Source organism: Rhineura floridana, chromosome 1 (assembly GCF_030035675.1).
Source record: "Rhineura floridana isolate rRhiFlo1 chromosome 1, rRhiFlo1.hap2, whole genome shotgun sequence".
NCBI classification, from domain to species: Eukaryota; Metazoa; Chordata; class Lepidosauria; order Squamata; family Rhineuridae; genus Rhineura; species Rhineura floridana.
Genome location: NC_084480.1, coordinates 312,511,163 through 312,527,852, shown reverse-complemented (window position 1 = coordinate 312,527,852; position 16,690 = coordinate 312,511,163). Strand labels below are relative to the sequence as shown.

The 16,690-nt window shown below is 42.7% G+C and overlaps 1 protein-coding gene across 3 annotated transcripts in view; it reads left to right on the top strand.

Moving 5' to 3' along the window:
* COL22A1 (collagen type XXII alpha 1 chain) overlaps positions 1–11,739 on the top strand; it is a 287,856-nt gene extending 276,117 nt beyond the window's left edge. For all 3 annotated transcript variants that reach the window (XM_061607024.1, XM_061607022.1, XM_061607025.1), the window contains 4 exons: positions 897–963; positions 4,888–5,070; positions 6,509–6,586; positions 8,617–11,739. In XM_061607024.1, the coding sequence (XP_061463008.1) occupies positions 897–963; positions 4,888–5,070; positions 6,509–6,586; positions 8,617–8,804 (516 nt within the window). In that variant the 3' untranslated portion in view covers positions 8,805–11,739. The remainder of the gene's footprint in view (positions 1–896; positions 964–4,887; positions 5,071–6,508; positions 6,587–8,616) is intronic.
* The last annotated feature ends 4,951 nt before the right edge of the window (positions 11,740–16,690 follow it).

The window sequence follows — 16,690 nt, the reverse complement described above, 5'->3', positions numbered from 1 at the left end:
TTGCTTGGAGGACAGAAGGATGCAAGATGACCATTACTTTGGCTATGAAGACCAAGGCAAATGGCCAAACGACTCATGGCAGTTTCTTCATTATTCATGTGAACTGTGTTGCTTGATCAGACATAAGAAAATAAGAAAAGCCTACTAAATCAGGCCAATGCCCCATCTAGTCCAGCATCCTGATCTCACAGTGGCCAACCAGATTGATTGATTGATTGATTGATTGATTACATTTATATTCCATTTTTTCTCTAAAGAGCTCAAGGTGGCATACATGGCTCTCTCCCCCTCTCTATTTTATCTTCACAACAACCTTGCAAGATAGATTAGGCTGAGAGATTGTGACCCACCCAAGGTCACCCAGTGAGCTTCATGGCTGATCCCACCCTTCCTCTCAAAGGAGCCCAGGGTGGCAGACACATCAATTATATTTAAAAAAAAGTTGTACCTGTGTTTAGTATAATATGTGAACAAGCCTTTGGTTCATCAAGTAAAGATGGATAAGTCTGTTTCTGGTCCATGCTAATTTTGCATGTGTTCATTCATAATTCTCTTCCCTCCAGTTTCCGCATTGATCTGCAATGTTTTTTAAAATAAAATCATCATAAATGTTCACATTTAAATATCTATTATTTCAATGTATGCATGTCTATTTTATTCTAAAATATGCATTTTTGTGCATTTTGTTATATTTAGAGCTGACAATTGTATTGCAAAATCCACAGACGTACACAACCAGAAGTATAATTACATTCATAGACACACATTGATCCAAGAAGTGTGGATCAGGTCAGTTCTCACTGGAATTCACAGTAATTGAATTCCTCAGGCATCACTATAACCATGTAAGCCACACATCGTGATGGAGCATTGAAATATACTGCTTTCCTCCCTAGGGTGATACTCCATCGCTGGAAACTCTGCGAAGACTCATCCAAGAAGAGTTAGGAAAACAACTTGATGGTGAGAATGAGTCCTTGAATCCCACAAAGAGACTAAGATACCCCTACATACATAATGTGGCTATAGACCTAGAGGGTGGAGGGATTTCCAAATATTTCAGGAGAAATCAAAAGGGTTTTGATTCCTATCTCATATCACAAATTGACTTTGTGCGGCAGCTGTGAAAAAGGCAAATTCCATGCTAGCAATAATTAGGAAAGGTACTGAAAATAAAACAGCCGATATCATAATGCCGTTGTATAAATCTATGGTGCGGCCGCATTTGGAATACTGTGTACAGTTCTGGTCGCCTCCTCTCAAAAAGGATATTCTAGAGTTGGAAAAGGTTCAGAAGAGGGCAACCAGAATGATCAAGGGGATGGAGCGACTCCCTTACGAGGAAAGGTTGCAGCATTTGGGGCTTTTTAGTTTAGAGAAAAGGCGGGTCAGAGGAGACATGATAGAAGTGTATAAAATTATGCATGGCATTGAGAAAGTGGATAGAGAAAAGTTCTTCTCCCTCTCTCATAATACTAGAACTCGTGGACATTCAAAGAAGCTGAATGTTGGAAGATTCAGGACAGACAAAAGGAAGTACTTCTTTACTCAGCGCATAGTTAAACTATGGAATTTGCTCCCACAAGATGCAGTAATGGCCACCAGCTTGGATGGCTTTAAAAGAAGATTAGACAAATTCATGGAGGACAGGGCTATCAATGGCTACTAGCCATGATGGCTGTGCTGTGCCACCCTAGTCAGAGGCAGCATGCTTCTGAAAACCAGTTGCCGGAAGCCTCAGGAGGGGAGAGTGTTCTTGCACTCGGGTCCTGCTTGCGGGCTTCCCCCAGGCACCTGGTTGGCCACTGTGAGAACAGGATGCTGGACTAGATGGGCCACTGGCCTGATCCAGCAGGCTCTTCTTATGTTCTTATGTTCTTATGACTTGTGGAAGACACTTAATTTGCAAAAGACATGTGCCATCGGACAGTGCAAGCTGCCATTCAAGAAACCCACAGCAAACCCAGGTTGGGCATGTAGAACGAGTCACAATTCTTTGGGTCCAGATCCCTACCTTTTAAACACGGTGAATAAATGCATTGACCTAGAACAGCTTTCCCCAGTCTGGTGCCCTCCAGAGTTGTTGGGCTACAATCCCCATCATCCCTGACCATTGGGCCATCCTGCCTGGGGCTGATGGGAGTTGTGGTCTAGTGTATCTGGAGGGCACCAGGTTAAGGGAGGCTGTACTAGAAGATGCTTTGCCTCTAATGCTAAAAGGCATTGTCTTCTTCAGCATAATCTAATTTACGACTGAAGGCAGGCACGCCCTTAACCTTTAGGGCTCCTGCTGGGAGGAAGGGTGGGATATAAATCAAATAATAAAGTAAATAAATGAGCCGGGAGGAAATGAGGGATACTTGGGTGATATACTCACCCAAGGAGCGGGGGGGGAGAAAAAGTTGGGTAGAAAGGAAACTGTAGCTATAAGGTGGAAGAGGATTCCACCCAAAGGTGTCACAATGGGAAATGGATGAGCGTGGGAAGGGGGAGGGGTGTGACCCACAGGATTACACAAGAAGGTAAAAGCCAGCAGAAGCAATGGTTTGGGAATGAAAGTAGAATAATTTAAAATGTATTTATTCATTTGTTGAAAGCATTTGTTCCCTGCTCTTCTGCCAAAAAAGGGGGGGGCATCCAGAGCAGCTTACCGTTCAACTATATTTGAATAAGCAGCTTATAACCAGGTCCGTGTGGGTTGTATCTGATGCTGCTGTTGCATGATCAGAACAGAGTTCTGATTGTGCAATAGGGCTTCCCCTTCCTCTCCCCTCTCTGCAGCCCCCCATGTACCCTCAAGCACTACTCAAGAGGGTTAAAGTACCACCATAGCAGATTTTGGGGTAGCAGGGGGGAGGAGAGGAAGAGGAGAGGAAAGGAAGGGGAAGCCCTGTTGTACAAGAGGAACTCCACATGACTTATAACTAGGGATGGGTGAGAGTTCAGCTGAATTCAGATTTAGCATCCTATTTTTCAGTGGTCTGTATATTCTCCATCTTTGCTGAGCAATATCATTTGCTCCAAATTTCAATGGCTTTCCCCAACACCATTCCCCCCTCGAATATTCCCTTGAAAATATTGTTTTTTATTGATTTTACTCACAGCACAGCAGTACCTCTCTCTCTCTCGCTCGCTCGCTCGCTCTCTCCCCACTCAAATAATCAAAACTCCAAGCAGAGGAAACAAGGCAAGTCTCTCCCACATTGACTCTAGGGCTTGCCGAGGAGTGGGAGAAGCACTGAAAACTGCTTTTCTCTTTCTCTTTCCAAAAGGAGAACAGCCAGTCTCTGCTTGCTAACATGAAAACTGATCAGCCTCAGTCACTCACAGAAGACAAAGAGGAGGCAAACAGCTTTCCTTTCTGTATTACTTCAGGTTGTTTTGGATTACCAGAGATGAGATGCAGACAAGAGATTTGCTTACAAAGAGTTAAAATTTATTGAGTAACTTACAAGCATACAGCCAAGTAGCCCAATAAAAGTGGAACAGCCACACAGCTCTGCAGTAGCGGACGTCAGAGACTGAACACCCCATTGGGCACACGCAACACTTTTATAGTATTGAAGCTAGCATGTGGCATTGGCATGATTACATACAATATTGGCAGGGTTACATACACAAATGATATTGAACATTACAGCATAACACCGATAATTGGTTATTTGACCTTCTCACAGGACATCTTCAAAAGCCAACTAATTGCTAGAAAACTATATGGAAACACCCTGGCACTCCTTTGGCAAGCTATATGTTGGCCATATCTTCATCTCTATCTCTGCTAATTGTTTGACCGTCCTTTGACTCGTCCACCTGGCTGTACTAACAAGCAACTGCTCATTAACCGTCTCTTGACCCCAGGCTTAAATCATCTATAAAACACCTTACTGATAACATATTCTTGAATATATGCCTAATTGAGCTCCTTTGATGCCTCTCTAACTAACAAGGTACATTCCCAGCATTATACTGGGCAGGTCACATGCCCTTTCCTAGCTTAGGTTTTCAGATGATTATGGGATGCAGGGGCCTGAAAGGGGAATACAAGCCTTCAGGCTCACTAGCAAATGCATTCTAAATCTATACTTAACATAAGGCTACAATATCTTGCTATAGGCCTCTACTTGCTTGCTGGAAATAACAGATTGGTACAGGGTATACACTTTCCTTTATATATTTTCTTTCTTTCAAAATATTGATATTTTTCATTTATCCATCTAATTTTGAAAGAAAATATGAATATTAATATCAGTATTTTTGGAGAGGGGAAAATCAGACCAGTAAAAGCAGTAGATAATAGACAAAGAACTCAAGCTGATACTGCCTGTTAGGTTGACAGATGCTTTCGAAGCAGCACCAGCTAACGGATCCCATCCCTACTTATGACCCAGTGTGTGCTGCAATTGGATGCAGTGATCAGCCTCCTGAGAATCCCACTTTTCATTTAAAAAAAAATCTAGTAGTTGGTTTGAATAGGTTCTCCAGTAGTTTTAGCTGAGGCCTTAGTATCCTTCATATTATTTTATCCCTTGCCATGATGACCAAATCCAGACTAAATAATGCAAAAGAAGGAATAATACAAATATATACAGGTCACATAATTTAGCTTTTCTGGTGCACAATTTTGATTGCTTGGACATGGAACTTTTTTAAAAGGAAAAAAAATGAAACAAAATGTTGAGCTGGGTACACACAGTGCATCCAAAAAGGGATAATCGTTTGGAATGAGGTCCTGTCCAGGATCCCAAAGGATGTCTCAATTAAGTATTCTGGGAACAGCTGACAGAGGAAAAGTTCCTTGCAGAAAGATGTTCATCAGCAATCAGATCCCATATTTTTGCTTCTGTTTGCAGTCTCAATGCATAGAATCTTTTCTCTCTTTTCCTGCAGCCAGACTGCCCTACCTCATAAGTCAGTTGCAGCCAGTCCATGCAAAGGCACCTCAAGGTAGACCAGGGCCTCCAGGATCACCGGGGAAGGAAGGTCCTCCAGGGAGAGGAGGTCCTCTTGGAGAACCTGGAAGGCCCGGAGAGCCTGGTGCAGAAGGACCAGTGGGGCCGATTGGCCCCAAAGGTGAGTGAGCCTGAAGCATGGTGAGCAGAGATGAATCTGAGACTGGAAATATCCTTTCTGTTTTTTCCAACAGTTGGGACAATGGAGAGTGCCTGCAATACAGAATGATGGCATTTTGACATTCTAAAGCTAGGTGGATATTAAAAATAACAAGGAGTTATTTCCGCACCACACCATGGCATTTTCATACCATAAAATGTATGCTTTATCAGTAAATTAATTAATTAATTAATTATATTAAAATCCCACCCTTTCTCCCAGAGTCTCATCCAGAACTTCCTTACCACACTCCTTCTAAATCTGCTTACTAGATGTAAAATATTGAGTAGTCTGAAGCCGGATCCATTATAATTGTTTATTTATCATATTTATAGCCTACTCTTCACTGAATAAATTCAGTCCCAGAGCAGGGAACAAAATAATAAAGATAACATATAAATAAAGGTATGTATTTACACCCCCATTTGAATATGCATTAGAGTGAAAGTCCAACTTTTGAAGAAAATCACAGACAAAGGGTGAGATCCGATGGAGGCTAAGTGCATGTTTGCTCACACAACAGGGCTTCTCCTTCCAGTGTTCCATGCTGCAGCCCCCCATGTGCCCCAAAGTCTGCTTGGGAGGGTTGTTGGACATTCTCAAGCAGATTTTGGAGGGGGGAGAAGAGAAGCCAGAAGTCCTGTTGTGCCAGCAGATTTCTGTTTCACAAGCAGACAAACATCAGTGAACGTCACCCATATTCTGTGAATGTTACTGAAAGCATTTTACAGTTGTGTTTATCCTAAAAGTAAGGGGAAGCTAATTTTCAGGCATGCAGCAAATTCATCTGGGAATGTCAGCATTTATATGTGAATTTTGAGTGTGGATTGAAAGATTTGATTAATTTATGAGACTTTTATATTGCTTTACTCTAAAAATCATATCAAAGTGATATGGAATATTTATAATCCGATACAACATAATGACAAAATACATTAAACAATGCACAATATCATTATAGTAATAATTATAAAATAAACCAGCCCAGATTGAGTAACTGTAAGAATAATATGATTAAATCTGCCCATATAACTGTTTCCTCACTCAGGTGGTATTTGTGTGTACATGTGTGTGTGTGTTGCATAATTCTGTATCCTATACATACTTATATGGAAGTACACCCAATAGAACTGGGGGGGGTGTTACATCTGAGTAGACATGTATAGGATTGCTCTCTTGCTGACACTGAATTCATTGTTAGCAACAGAAAGGTATAAAAGTTATAAGAACAAGTATTTCATTTTTTTACATCCAAAAGCTTTTAGCTAGTTAGAGAACACTATGGTGAATACAGGACAGGAGGAATCAAATAGTTCCTGATCAGGATCCTCTTTATCTTGGCAGAATTTTAAAACTCTGCTAATCAAACTTCATCTTCTTTTTTTCCCCTCCCCGCCAGGTGAAAGAGGAGAGAAAGGAGAGAAAGGAGATCCTGGTATCGGTCAGCGGGGCGAAATAGGTCCCCCAGGAATTCCGGGTGAGTGATGGAATTAGCAAGTTTGACTTTGCATTCAGCATTTTCCAATGTGGTGCCCTTCAGATTGTTTTTGTACTACAACTCCCATTAGCCCTAGGCAGTATGGCCAATGGTCAGGGATGATGGCAGCACGTTAGGGAAGGTTGGTGTAATACATGGAAGTCAGGACTTGGGAAATCAAGTTCCCATCGAGGGGGTAAAAAACCTACCTGTCAGGATTTGCATCTTGGACCAGTATCACCTTTTACCTGTGTTTAAAAAAAACCCAGCAAGTTATGTTTTTGTGTCAGATTAATCTTCTCCCCTCATCTAAGGATAGCAAAATCTGGTTGTTGTTGCTTCTTTTGCACCCACTATTGGAGATTGCTAACTGTGAGGATATGCAGCCTGGGCCACCAACACTTCCTACGATCAAGGAAAAGCAAAAGTGGAGAACCTTTCATGCTTCCCATCAGCATCTGGTTGGCCACTGTGAGAACAGGATGCTGGTTGAGATGGGCCTTTAGACTGATCCAGCAGGGCTCTTATGTCCTTAAAGTGAACCTGTGCCAGGTTTGGGGTCAATTCTGGATGACCAAAACCAACTATGATGAAGAGGAATAAAAAAGCAAAGAATGTGTGTGTGTGTGTGTGTGTGTGTGTGTGTGTGTGTGTGTGTGTGTGTGTGAGAGAGAGAGAGAGAGAGAGAGAGAGAGAGAGAGAGAGAGAGAATAATAATCCAAACATGGTACTTGTCAGGAACCCTTATTTGGATCGGTGTCTGCTTCTTTGGCAGAAATTGCTGTGTCAGGATTGGTTTCCTAGAACATTACCTTCTTGTAAACAATGCAAAGGCAAAGAGCGCTTCTGCCAGAGAGAAAGTCAGAAACTTCTACTGCTCAGGAATGCTTGAGCCTTTATCATTTTCCCTGATCCATGGGTAGTAAAAGTCAAGCCAGCCGTGTGCTGTGTTTTGATGGCAGGAATCACATTTCTAGGAGCATGAAAACATTGGTCCTCCACCTACCCACACACATGCTTGAAGATCTTTCCTTTTCTTCTGGATTAATGCAGTGGCTTTGAAAAATAAGAACATAAAATGATCCTAATGCTAAATCAGGTGAAAGGCTAATCTGGTCCAGCATCTCATTCACACAGTGGCTATCCAGACGCCCGTGGGAAGCCAGCAAGCAGGACCTGAGTGCAAGAGTGCTCTCCTCACTTGTTTTCCTCAGTGACTGGTATTGAGACACATATAGCCTCCAACAGTGTAGGGGGAACATAGCCATTGTGGCTAGTAGCCACTGATAGCCTTACACTCCATGAAGTTGTCTAACCCTCTTTTAAAGCCATCTGAGTTGGTGGCCACCAGTACAACTTGTGGGACTAAATTCAGTAGTAGAGTTTTCCCGGCGGTGGCAGCTATCGGTTGTTAGAAAAGCGATGAAGCCATGACTGATTTTTTGTCTTAAGTGTCACCCTGCTGTGGATTGCTTTCATTCAATTTTGGTTTAATCTGTTTTTACACAATGGCTTATTTTGCAAGTTTTAACATATGAACCCATAAAGCTCCTTTATCTGGAATCGGACCATCCGGCCACCAGTTCTATCTAATCATATAATCATAGAATAGTAGAGTTGGAAGGGGCCTATAAGGCCATCAAGTCCAACCCCCTGTGCAATGCAGGAATCCAAATCAAAGCATTCCCGACAGATGGCTGTCCAGCTGCCTCTTGAATGCCTCCTGTGACAGAGAGCCCACTACCTCTCTAGGTAATTGTTTCCATTATCGTATGGCTCTAACAGTTAGGAAGATTTTCCTGATGTCCAGTCGAAATCTGGCTTCCTGCAACTTGAGCCCATTATTCCGTGTCCTGCACTCTGGGACGATCAAGAAGAGATCCTGGCCCTCCTCTATGTGACAACCTCTCATGTACTTGAAGAGTGCTATCATATCTACCCTCAGTCTTCTCTTCTTAAGGCTAAATATGCCCTAATCAGACTGTCAACAATATGGCAATGACACTTACCAACAATGCTTTGTTCCGTAGGTGTCCCAGGTGAACCTGGTTATAGCAAAGATGGGATGCCGGGAGCGCCAGGTCCCCAAGGTGAAGCAGGGGTTCCAGGACTGATGGGTCCCCAGGGTCCACCAGGAGCCAATGGACAATGTGACCCCTCTCAGTGTGCTTACTATGCAAGCCTGGCTGCCAGGCCCAGCAACGTCAAGGGGCCGTAAAAGGCACAGCAAAGGCCCCTGTGGACCTCCTATGGACCTACTTCTGAAACTTGAATGAAACAAGGAAGTCGGGAGATCTCATCTGTTTTTGCTTCTGTTTCTTTACGAGAGGCCTTGTAGACTGTTAAAAACATCAAATGCTGCCGGTCGGACAAGTTTATCATAATTAAGAAACTATAAATTGTGGTGATAAGTGATTTTTGATTTTGATTTTGTTTTCTCTGCTATCAGGGCAAACAAAGTTTTTTTTTTTAGAAAAAGATTTTTTTAAAAAAATATATAAATATTGACAGTGAAGCTTAGCCATTGTACAGACAGAATCCAGATTAGACCTGAAAAAAAAGGAATTTTGGCCTTTGGGTTTTTATTATTATTATTATTAGTGTTATTATCCCTCAAGGGCAAGCCAGCAGTTCAGTGGAGACCAGGGACTTAGGAAATCCAGGACTCCACTGAACAGTGTGGCAGGAAGAGGTGGTATTTTGTCTTGCAGAAGTGGGGGGTGGGAGGAGAGGTCAGGATCATCAGAAGCTGCCACATACCAAGTCAGGGCCATTGGTCCAATTGGCCCAGTATTACCTATACTTTCTGGCAGCAGCTCTCCAGGATTTCACAAAGGGTTCTCTCTGGAGATGCTGGGAGTTGAACCTGGGACCTTCTGCATACAAAGCAGATGTTCTACCACTTGAGCTATGTCCCTTCCCCTAAAGCCCTTCCCCTATCCACCTTCTTTCCCCTGCCCTCTGCCTTTCTCAGCATGGTAGTCTGCATCTAGATGCTCCAGCTAGGGGAAAAAAACCTACCTGGAGGAAGGGGAAAGTGGCTGGTAATAGAAGTGGTGTTAAGTACCCCCACTGGAGACTGGTGGTTCCGATGAAAGTGCCCTGCACAGCTCCTTGAAAATTTGGACTAAAACCCAGAGTGGATTCATTGCCCCACTAGCACTGGAGCCACCAGTCTCCGCTGCTGCTGGGACCTACAGAAAGCATTAATGCAGGTTCTAGTTAAGCTGGGCTGTGGGTATGCCTTCCTTGCACTCCCCCTTGCTGCTTCTGTGTCTATTAGGGATGGGGAAGAAATTCAACTCAGTTCAAATTTCAAAACTAATCTATCAAATTCACACTTTCCGAAACAATATGAGAACTGAAACACAGCCATCCTTCCAAATTTGCACTTATTTGAATTTTGTGATGCAGCTCTCTAACCAAACAGTGTTTACAAAAATGCATATATTATGGGAGGGTGTGCATAAAAATGAATATGTTAAAAATATAATATAAAATGCATTATATGGTGAGAAATTGCTTGCAAAAATGTATAAATGAGTCAAAACTGCCTCCCAGAATGTGTTTATTAGGAGAAATTCACACTAAGATGCTGGAGAATTTTCATGAGGATTTTTTTTAAAAAAAACAATTCACAAATTGCTGCAGGAATGTAGAGAACTGAATTTAAGACTGGAAATATGTGAAACAGAGAGAATCAAAACTGACAGATCTTTCCATTCCTAGTGTTGATGTTCAGCAGAGACCTGGAATCTCAGACCCAGGTCTGAAAGTGAAAATCTCTCTTGGCCCTCATCATTCCCAAACCCCTTTTGCCTAGTTTTAATCAGAGTATTCTGCACCCGCATTCAACCATTCTCAACAAAACAACAAAAAACATGTTGCAGTTATTAGCTTCTTCAGTAAAATGCATTGCCCCAATTCTTTCTATTTCCTTGGCTTGACTCAGTTCCCAAGAGGCTCATGTTGTATGATAGCACAATCAGTTAGCTGTCTTTTGCATGTTTGCTCAGAAGGAAATCCCACTGTGTTCAGTGGGACTGAATCTCTATACAACTGTAGGAAGGCTGTTGGTCCATCTAGTTCCTTATTGCCTATACTGACTGGAAGCAACTTCCCAGGGTTTCAGGCAGGGGTCACTCCCCTTCCCAAGCCTATGTGGAGAATGCTCAGGATCAAGCCTGGAACTTTCCACATACCAAGAGTGTGCTGTACCTCTGAGCTTGTGTATTTAGGATTTCAGCCTTAACACCACGTAGACCAACAGGGCTGAAAGTTGCTCCTGAAGACATGGAAGGGCTGACGTTATTTTTGGGTGGTGGTGGTGGTGAACCATTCCCAGGGACAAAGTTTTAAGTGATATTAGGGTCAAGATAAGAACTACCTGATTGGGATTAGAGCAAAGTCCACATCTGAAGCCATTTGTTCCCCATCTCTTTGGGGCACTGCAGTCAAGACAGCATTGCTGATCTGCAAAGGGTGCTGGGAGAAGCTAGCAGACATCAAGTCCTCCCATTGGCTTTGCAAGGTCAACTGAACACTAGGAATTACATAGTGGTACAAAGGTGTGATGCTTTCTTTTTCAGCTGTGACCAGCATCAGCAGTTCACCAAAGTCCCAGCCCGGGCAGAGATCAGGCTTGGTACCTATTAAAAAAATCATAATAAGCTGGAGATACCAGACACTAAATCTGAAGACCTCAGGCATGTGATTGTTCTACCACTGAGCTTTGAGCTCACCTTTTAGCCACACTGTCACCTTGTTTACAAACATGCTCTTTGTCCGAATTAGCCCAGACCCCAGAGTCAACCATGTGCCTGGGCTTTTGTTTTCCCCTTTGTGAAGGTTTTGAAGCAGCACGGTACAATGAATACAGCAGTTGGTGGTGGTGGAAGAAGAGGAGTAGACAGCAATTCACACTAAAAGACCAGCGTTTCAACAGAAGAAACTCACAGGCTATGCAGTTGATTTAGTGTTACAGACAAATGTTATTTATATATTTTAAAAGGTGCTATTTTTATGTGTGTGTGTTTTGGTGGGGGTGAGGGAAGGCTTTTTGTTGGTGAGGAGTTTTTGTTTTCTCTCATGTCATTTATAAATGGCTGCTTTTGCAACATTGCCTTGTGGTGCTATTTGACTAAGGTGGTGCCTGCCGTTCCTAATGGGATTATTAAACTCTTTCCCACTCAGGTGTCTGCTGCATTTATGTGCTGTGCTGAATTCTAACATGAAAGATTTCAGGTTTCCCTGCAAGTATAAGCCTTTGAAGCCCTTTCTCCGAAGAATAATTTCAGTCTGCCAGTATATATAACATTTTAAAAGCACCCTTCATCCATAAGAGTATCAGAGCAGTGTACATGATTAAATGTAATGGCATGATTAAATTAAATGTATCAAGATAAGGTCCAACAATGCAATACAAATAAAACAATCAATAAAACATTGCAAAGCAGTTAAAACTGTAGAGAAGATTGCCGGCTTAGCAAACATGTAACATGCCTGGGCAAATAAAACAGTTTTAACCTGGCACTGAAAAGACTGTAGTATCAGCTAGGGATGGAGGAAGGAATTCATTCAGTCCATTTTTTATTGTGGACAGACCCAATTTGATGTTCCCAAACGTGTCTGTAGGTCAGAATACAACTGTATTTTTTTGTTTGAAACGTTTGTGCACTCTGTGAAACATCACTCAGTGCACTTGTTATTATTTCATTATTCTTGAATCTATTGATATAACTCCATCAATAGCATAGTGCTTTACAAAACACAGAGGACTGATCTCTACCCCTAGGAGTTTACAGTCTATAATTTGGCAGAAACCAGAAAGGGAAGAAAAGTAACAATAGGGGTAGAATATACTGTATGTTTACTTTATATAGAATATACTGTATGTTCACTTCAGTTGTGCACACTTGGGCTTAAATATCTTAAGGGTCTTCCAGCCTTCATGTAAAAGATGGCTTTGATGAGTGGTTTCCAGGAAGAGAGGTGGTATGATGTACGTATTGAAGGGACACAGTTCCAAGGGTTATCTGCCTGGAGAGGAGACAGGCATGGATGTCTGTACCAGTGCCTTCCAGTTCCAGGGCTCTCGAAAAGCAGTGCCAGAGTGAAACAGACTGTGAAACCTTAAGGAAAATTCTAGGATGGGGGTGAGGAGAAGGTATGGAGGGAGAGCTCCTTTGTAACTGACAGGTGAAACTTTTAACAGAAGGGAATGACCTTACCTGGAAAGTGAATCCCTTGGTTCGTCCCACCCCAAAGTCAACTTCAAAGGTGCCTAGCACAAACGCCTGTTTCTTACCCAGGTGCTCTTCTTTCAGGTCTGCCACTATCACAACAATTGGTCACAAATCACTGGGGGAGACTATGCGATTCTCCTCATAAAACTACAATGGCTGCCCTTCATGGAAAACTACTGCAGTTGTTCTTCTGAAACATGGCAGGGTTAATGCCCTCAGAAGGGATGAACTTGCCTGCAAATTTCATCCGATTCCCCCATGATTTTTTTTAAAGAGTTCTGGACATATATTTAAATAAACTTAAAGGCATCCGCACAAAAAGCCTGGACTTATTCACCGGTAATTTGGCAAGCTTGATCCACACCGGTGAGGTTAATATGCCCGCAAATTTCACCTACTTCTGTCGAAAGAAAAACATAGTCTTTTTTAAAAAAAAAACAAATCCACTAGCGAAGTCGAATTGGACAACCTCCAAAGTGGTCTGAGCTAAATCGGGATTATTTTATAAAACATCAAATCAGGGTGCATTTTGAGGACGGGGAGAAGATTGAGCTCAGTCAGCCAAACATCAGGTGGATCCTAAGCCAGGCCAGATACTGGCAAGTAGTCCTGGCTGGCATGAGTGGCAGGACTCCAGATGTGGCTGTGGCCCCAGTGCTGCCCACTAGATTTTCCCTCCACCCTAGTCTTCCAGTTCCTCCTGTCTCCTTCCACAAAAGAAGATGGGCTTGTCTTCCTGCCTGGCAAATGAAGAGCTTGGTTCCTAAGTCCCATGGGATAAGAAATACCAGTAAGGGAAGAAACAGGGGCAATATTTCTTCTAAATCCTGTCTGAAGGATCTGGGGTGTGTGAGCAACCATCAGAAAATGGTACAGCTAAGGCCAGCATCCTGTACTCTCTGCAGGTTGAGAGCAGGGTGTGGAGGGCTTCATCTTCCCAGGTATGCCACTATTGGGAGTACTCTCCAACATGTCCATGTCAAGCACCTTCCTGAAGAGCATCTGACACATGAGTGCCTGCAGGGAAAGGAGAGGTAGACATAAAACCATGTATGACAGACTAGGAAAGACAAAAGGGAGAGGTGGAAACATGTTGCATCACTTCAGTTGAGATCATAGCTGGGGATCATAGCACCATACTAGTGGCAAGAAGCTTTATATAATGAACTCCCTTATCTTGAGCCAGACCATTGGTCCATCCAACCTAAGGCAGTGCCATTGAAATGTTTTGAACTACAGCTCCCATCATCCCTGACCACTGGCCATACTGACTGACATAATATCTAGAAGGCAGCACCATAGCTACCTCTGGTTTACACTGACCAGAGGCTGCTCTCCAGGCTTTCAGACAGAAGTCATAGAATCATAAAGTTGGAAGGTATCTTAGAGGTCATCCAGTCCAACTCTCTGCTCTGTGCAAGATCTGCAACAGGATGCAACTACAACATCCATGAGAGATGGCCATCCAACCTCTGCTTACATGTCTCAAGTGAATGGGAACCCACTACCACCCAAGTCAGCCTGCTGCACTTTTGAACAATCCTATTAGGAAGTTTCTTCTAATGTTTAGTTGTGTCTACCCCAGCCATACCTGGAGAAGCAAGGGACTGAACCAAACTGCCTTCTGACATTCTCTGGTTTTGCTTGAAAATTTGCCATCTCCTATAGCAAGTATGGGGAAACTTTTGCCCTCCAGATGTTGCAGAACTGCCACTCCCATTTTCCCTGGCCACTGGCTATGCTTCCTAGAGCTGATGGGAGTTGTAATTTAGCAACCCATGGAGGGGAAAAGTTTCCTCATTCCTTAGTGGTGGCTGGTGCCCATTTGGGACTTATTGGGGCAGAAGAAAGGGAGACCAACAGTAGATGAAGCTAGAGCCAATGACAGGGAGAGCAACAGCCTGACTGGTCATAAGTAAAAAGGCAGGCAGGTAGGAGCCGGCTGAAGCCAGGCCAAAGTTGTTGGGGCAGTACCCCATTTGCCTTACAGGATAGCGTCCACTGCAATACCTGTGCTACAGGGTAGATTTTATTTTTAAGAAAAAAAATTAAAATTCCACCTATGTACATACTCTGCGTCATGCTGTGAACAACAAAACATCACTTCCAATGACTACAGCTCATTGGAACTGGGGGGGGTGCCCTTGGTGGCCTTGTTTGTGCATTTTGAGTGAACACCAATATGGTGGGGCCCAAGTGCATGGGTGGGATGCACACCCTAGGCTCGCTTACCAAGGATTTCCTCCTCATCCTTGGCTGGGAGCCACAGCCTATGGCTGCTAACATGTCCAGGGGTTAAGTTCACCTGCCCAGACAGCTGGATTTTGGGTTAATTCAGTGGATTTGGAATGTAGGTTCTCCAATAATTTTTTTATATTTTAATAAACATATCATTAATCCATTTCTGTCTCTTGAGTATTCCTTTTGGGCGTGAGAGCAAAAGGTGTGCACTAAAATGCAATCGTTCGTGAATAAAACACAGAGAACAACACTATTTTAGGGGAAATTGCATGTGATGCATATATTAGGCAATGTTGCATTCAAAAATGCATTTGTACAGAGAAATGCACATGAATTTTCATGCACACATTTTTTAAAAAAAGAAGAAGTCACAAATGGATGTGGAAATGCGGCAAACTGCAGTTAAGGCTGGGAAAATGAGAGAAACTAATACTGAGATATTTGTTCATCCTTACTAATAAAACACCAACCATTGTAACTGGTTAAAAAAAATGCTATTTCATCTGTGGAAGAAGCACAGGCATTCCCTTGATCTCTACTTTAATTGCTGTTTTGTCTTCATGTGTTAACATGCATGCCTATTGGGAACATTAGTGCATGAACCAGCCACCCACGTGTCCCATTAAATACACTTCCTTGAGAGGTGGGGGATCTTTTGCTAGGGATAGACCAGAGAGCCTGTAAGGAACATTTAATGTAGTCTACTTGCTTCTGGCAAGAAGGGTTTAAGTGCCCTCAGGCCAGGCTAGTCACCAGAGGGCCATTGTAGGATGAAAGCCTAGTGTTGCGGAGATGTTACATGGGAGCACTCAAGAGTACAGATGATGCCCCTGACTTCCCAGGAGGATCCCTACGCCTGTGCAGCCTCTGAGACGAGCTCTCGTCTTGGATGAAACTTTTCCAGTTTAAATTCAGACAGAAGGCTCTTTTCTGACTGGGAATAATTTCTTCCGGTTAAAGAAGAAACGTGAGATTTCCTACATAGCTTTGTTTTGATTGTTGGAGTCTGGAATTCGTCAGAATTGTCTGTCTTCCAGCAGCTCAGACAGAGCGAGGATTTTTATGCTAGCTCAGCTGGATAAGTGACCCGTTCTTTTATATGGATTAACAGGCAAACATCCTCCTGTCTACATTCATCATTTTCTTATCTATACAGCTAAAGAGATTTGTCAAAGTAACAGCAATTGAGATAACCTAGGTGAGGTAAGACTTTCCTTTTTTTATTCACGGAACTAAGGGGGAAGAAAATATAAATAGCGTATCTTTTTTTTTATTGCAAAAAGCTGACATGGAAAATAGCATTCTAAAGATTAAACGGATGAGAGATTTCTGATTGAAAGAGATAAGACTGGGACTATTTTTCTTGATCTATTTTTTTTTTCTTTTTGACGAATCTGCTCATTCTCTCTGCTACTAGCTATTTCGACGCTGTGAACTAAAGCCGTTCTTACACTTCTGGGCAGATAAGAGATAAGGGCTGTCTAGCGTGTGACGTTAGTTTGCTGGAAAGATTAACTCCTTTGTAACTGGTTAAAGAAATAAGCTGCTCTCTGTTTGGGACATTGAAAATTGAAGGAGTTTTGTTCCTTTGGTTTTAAGAATGACAATTAAGAAGATC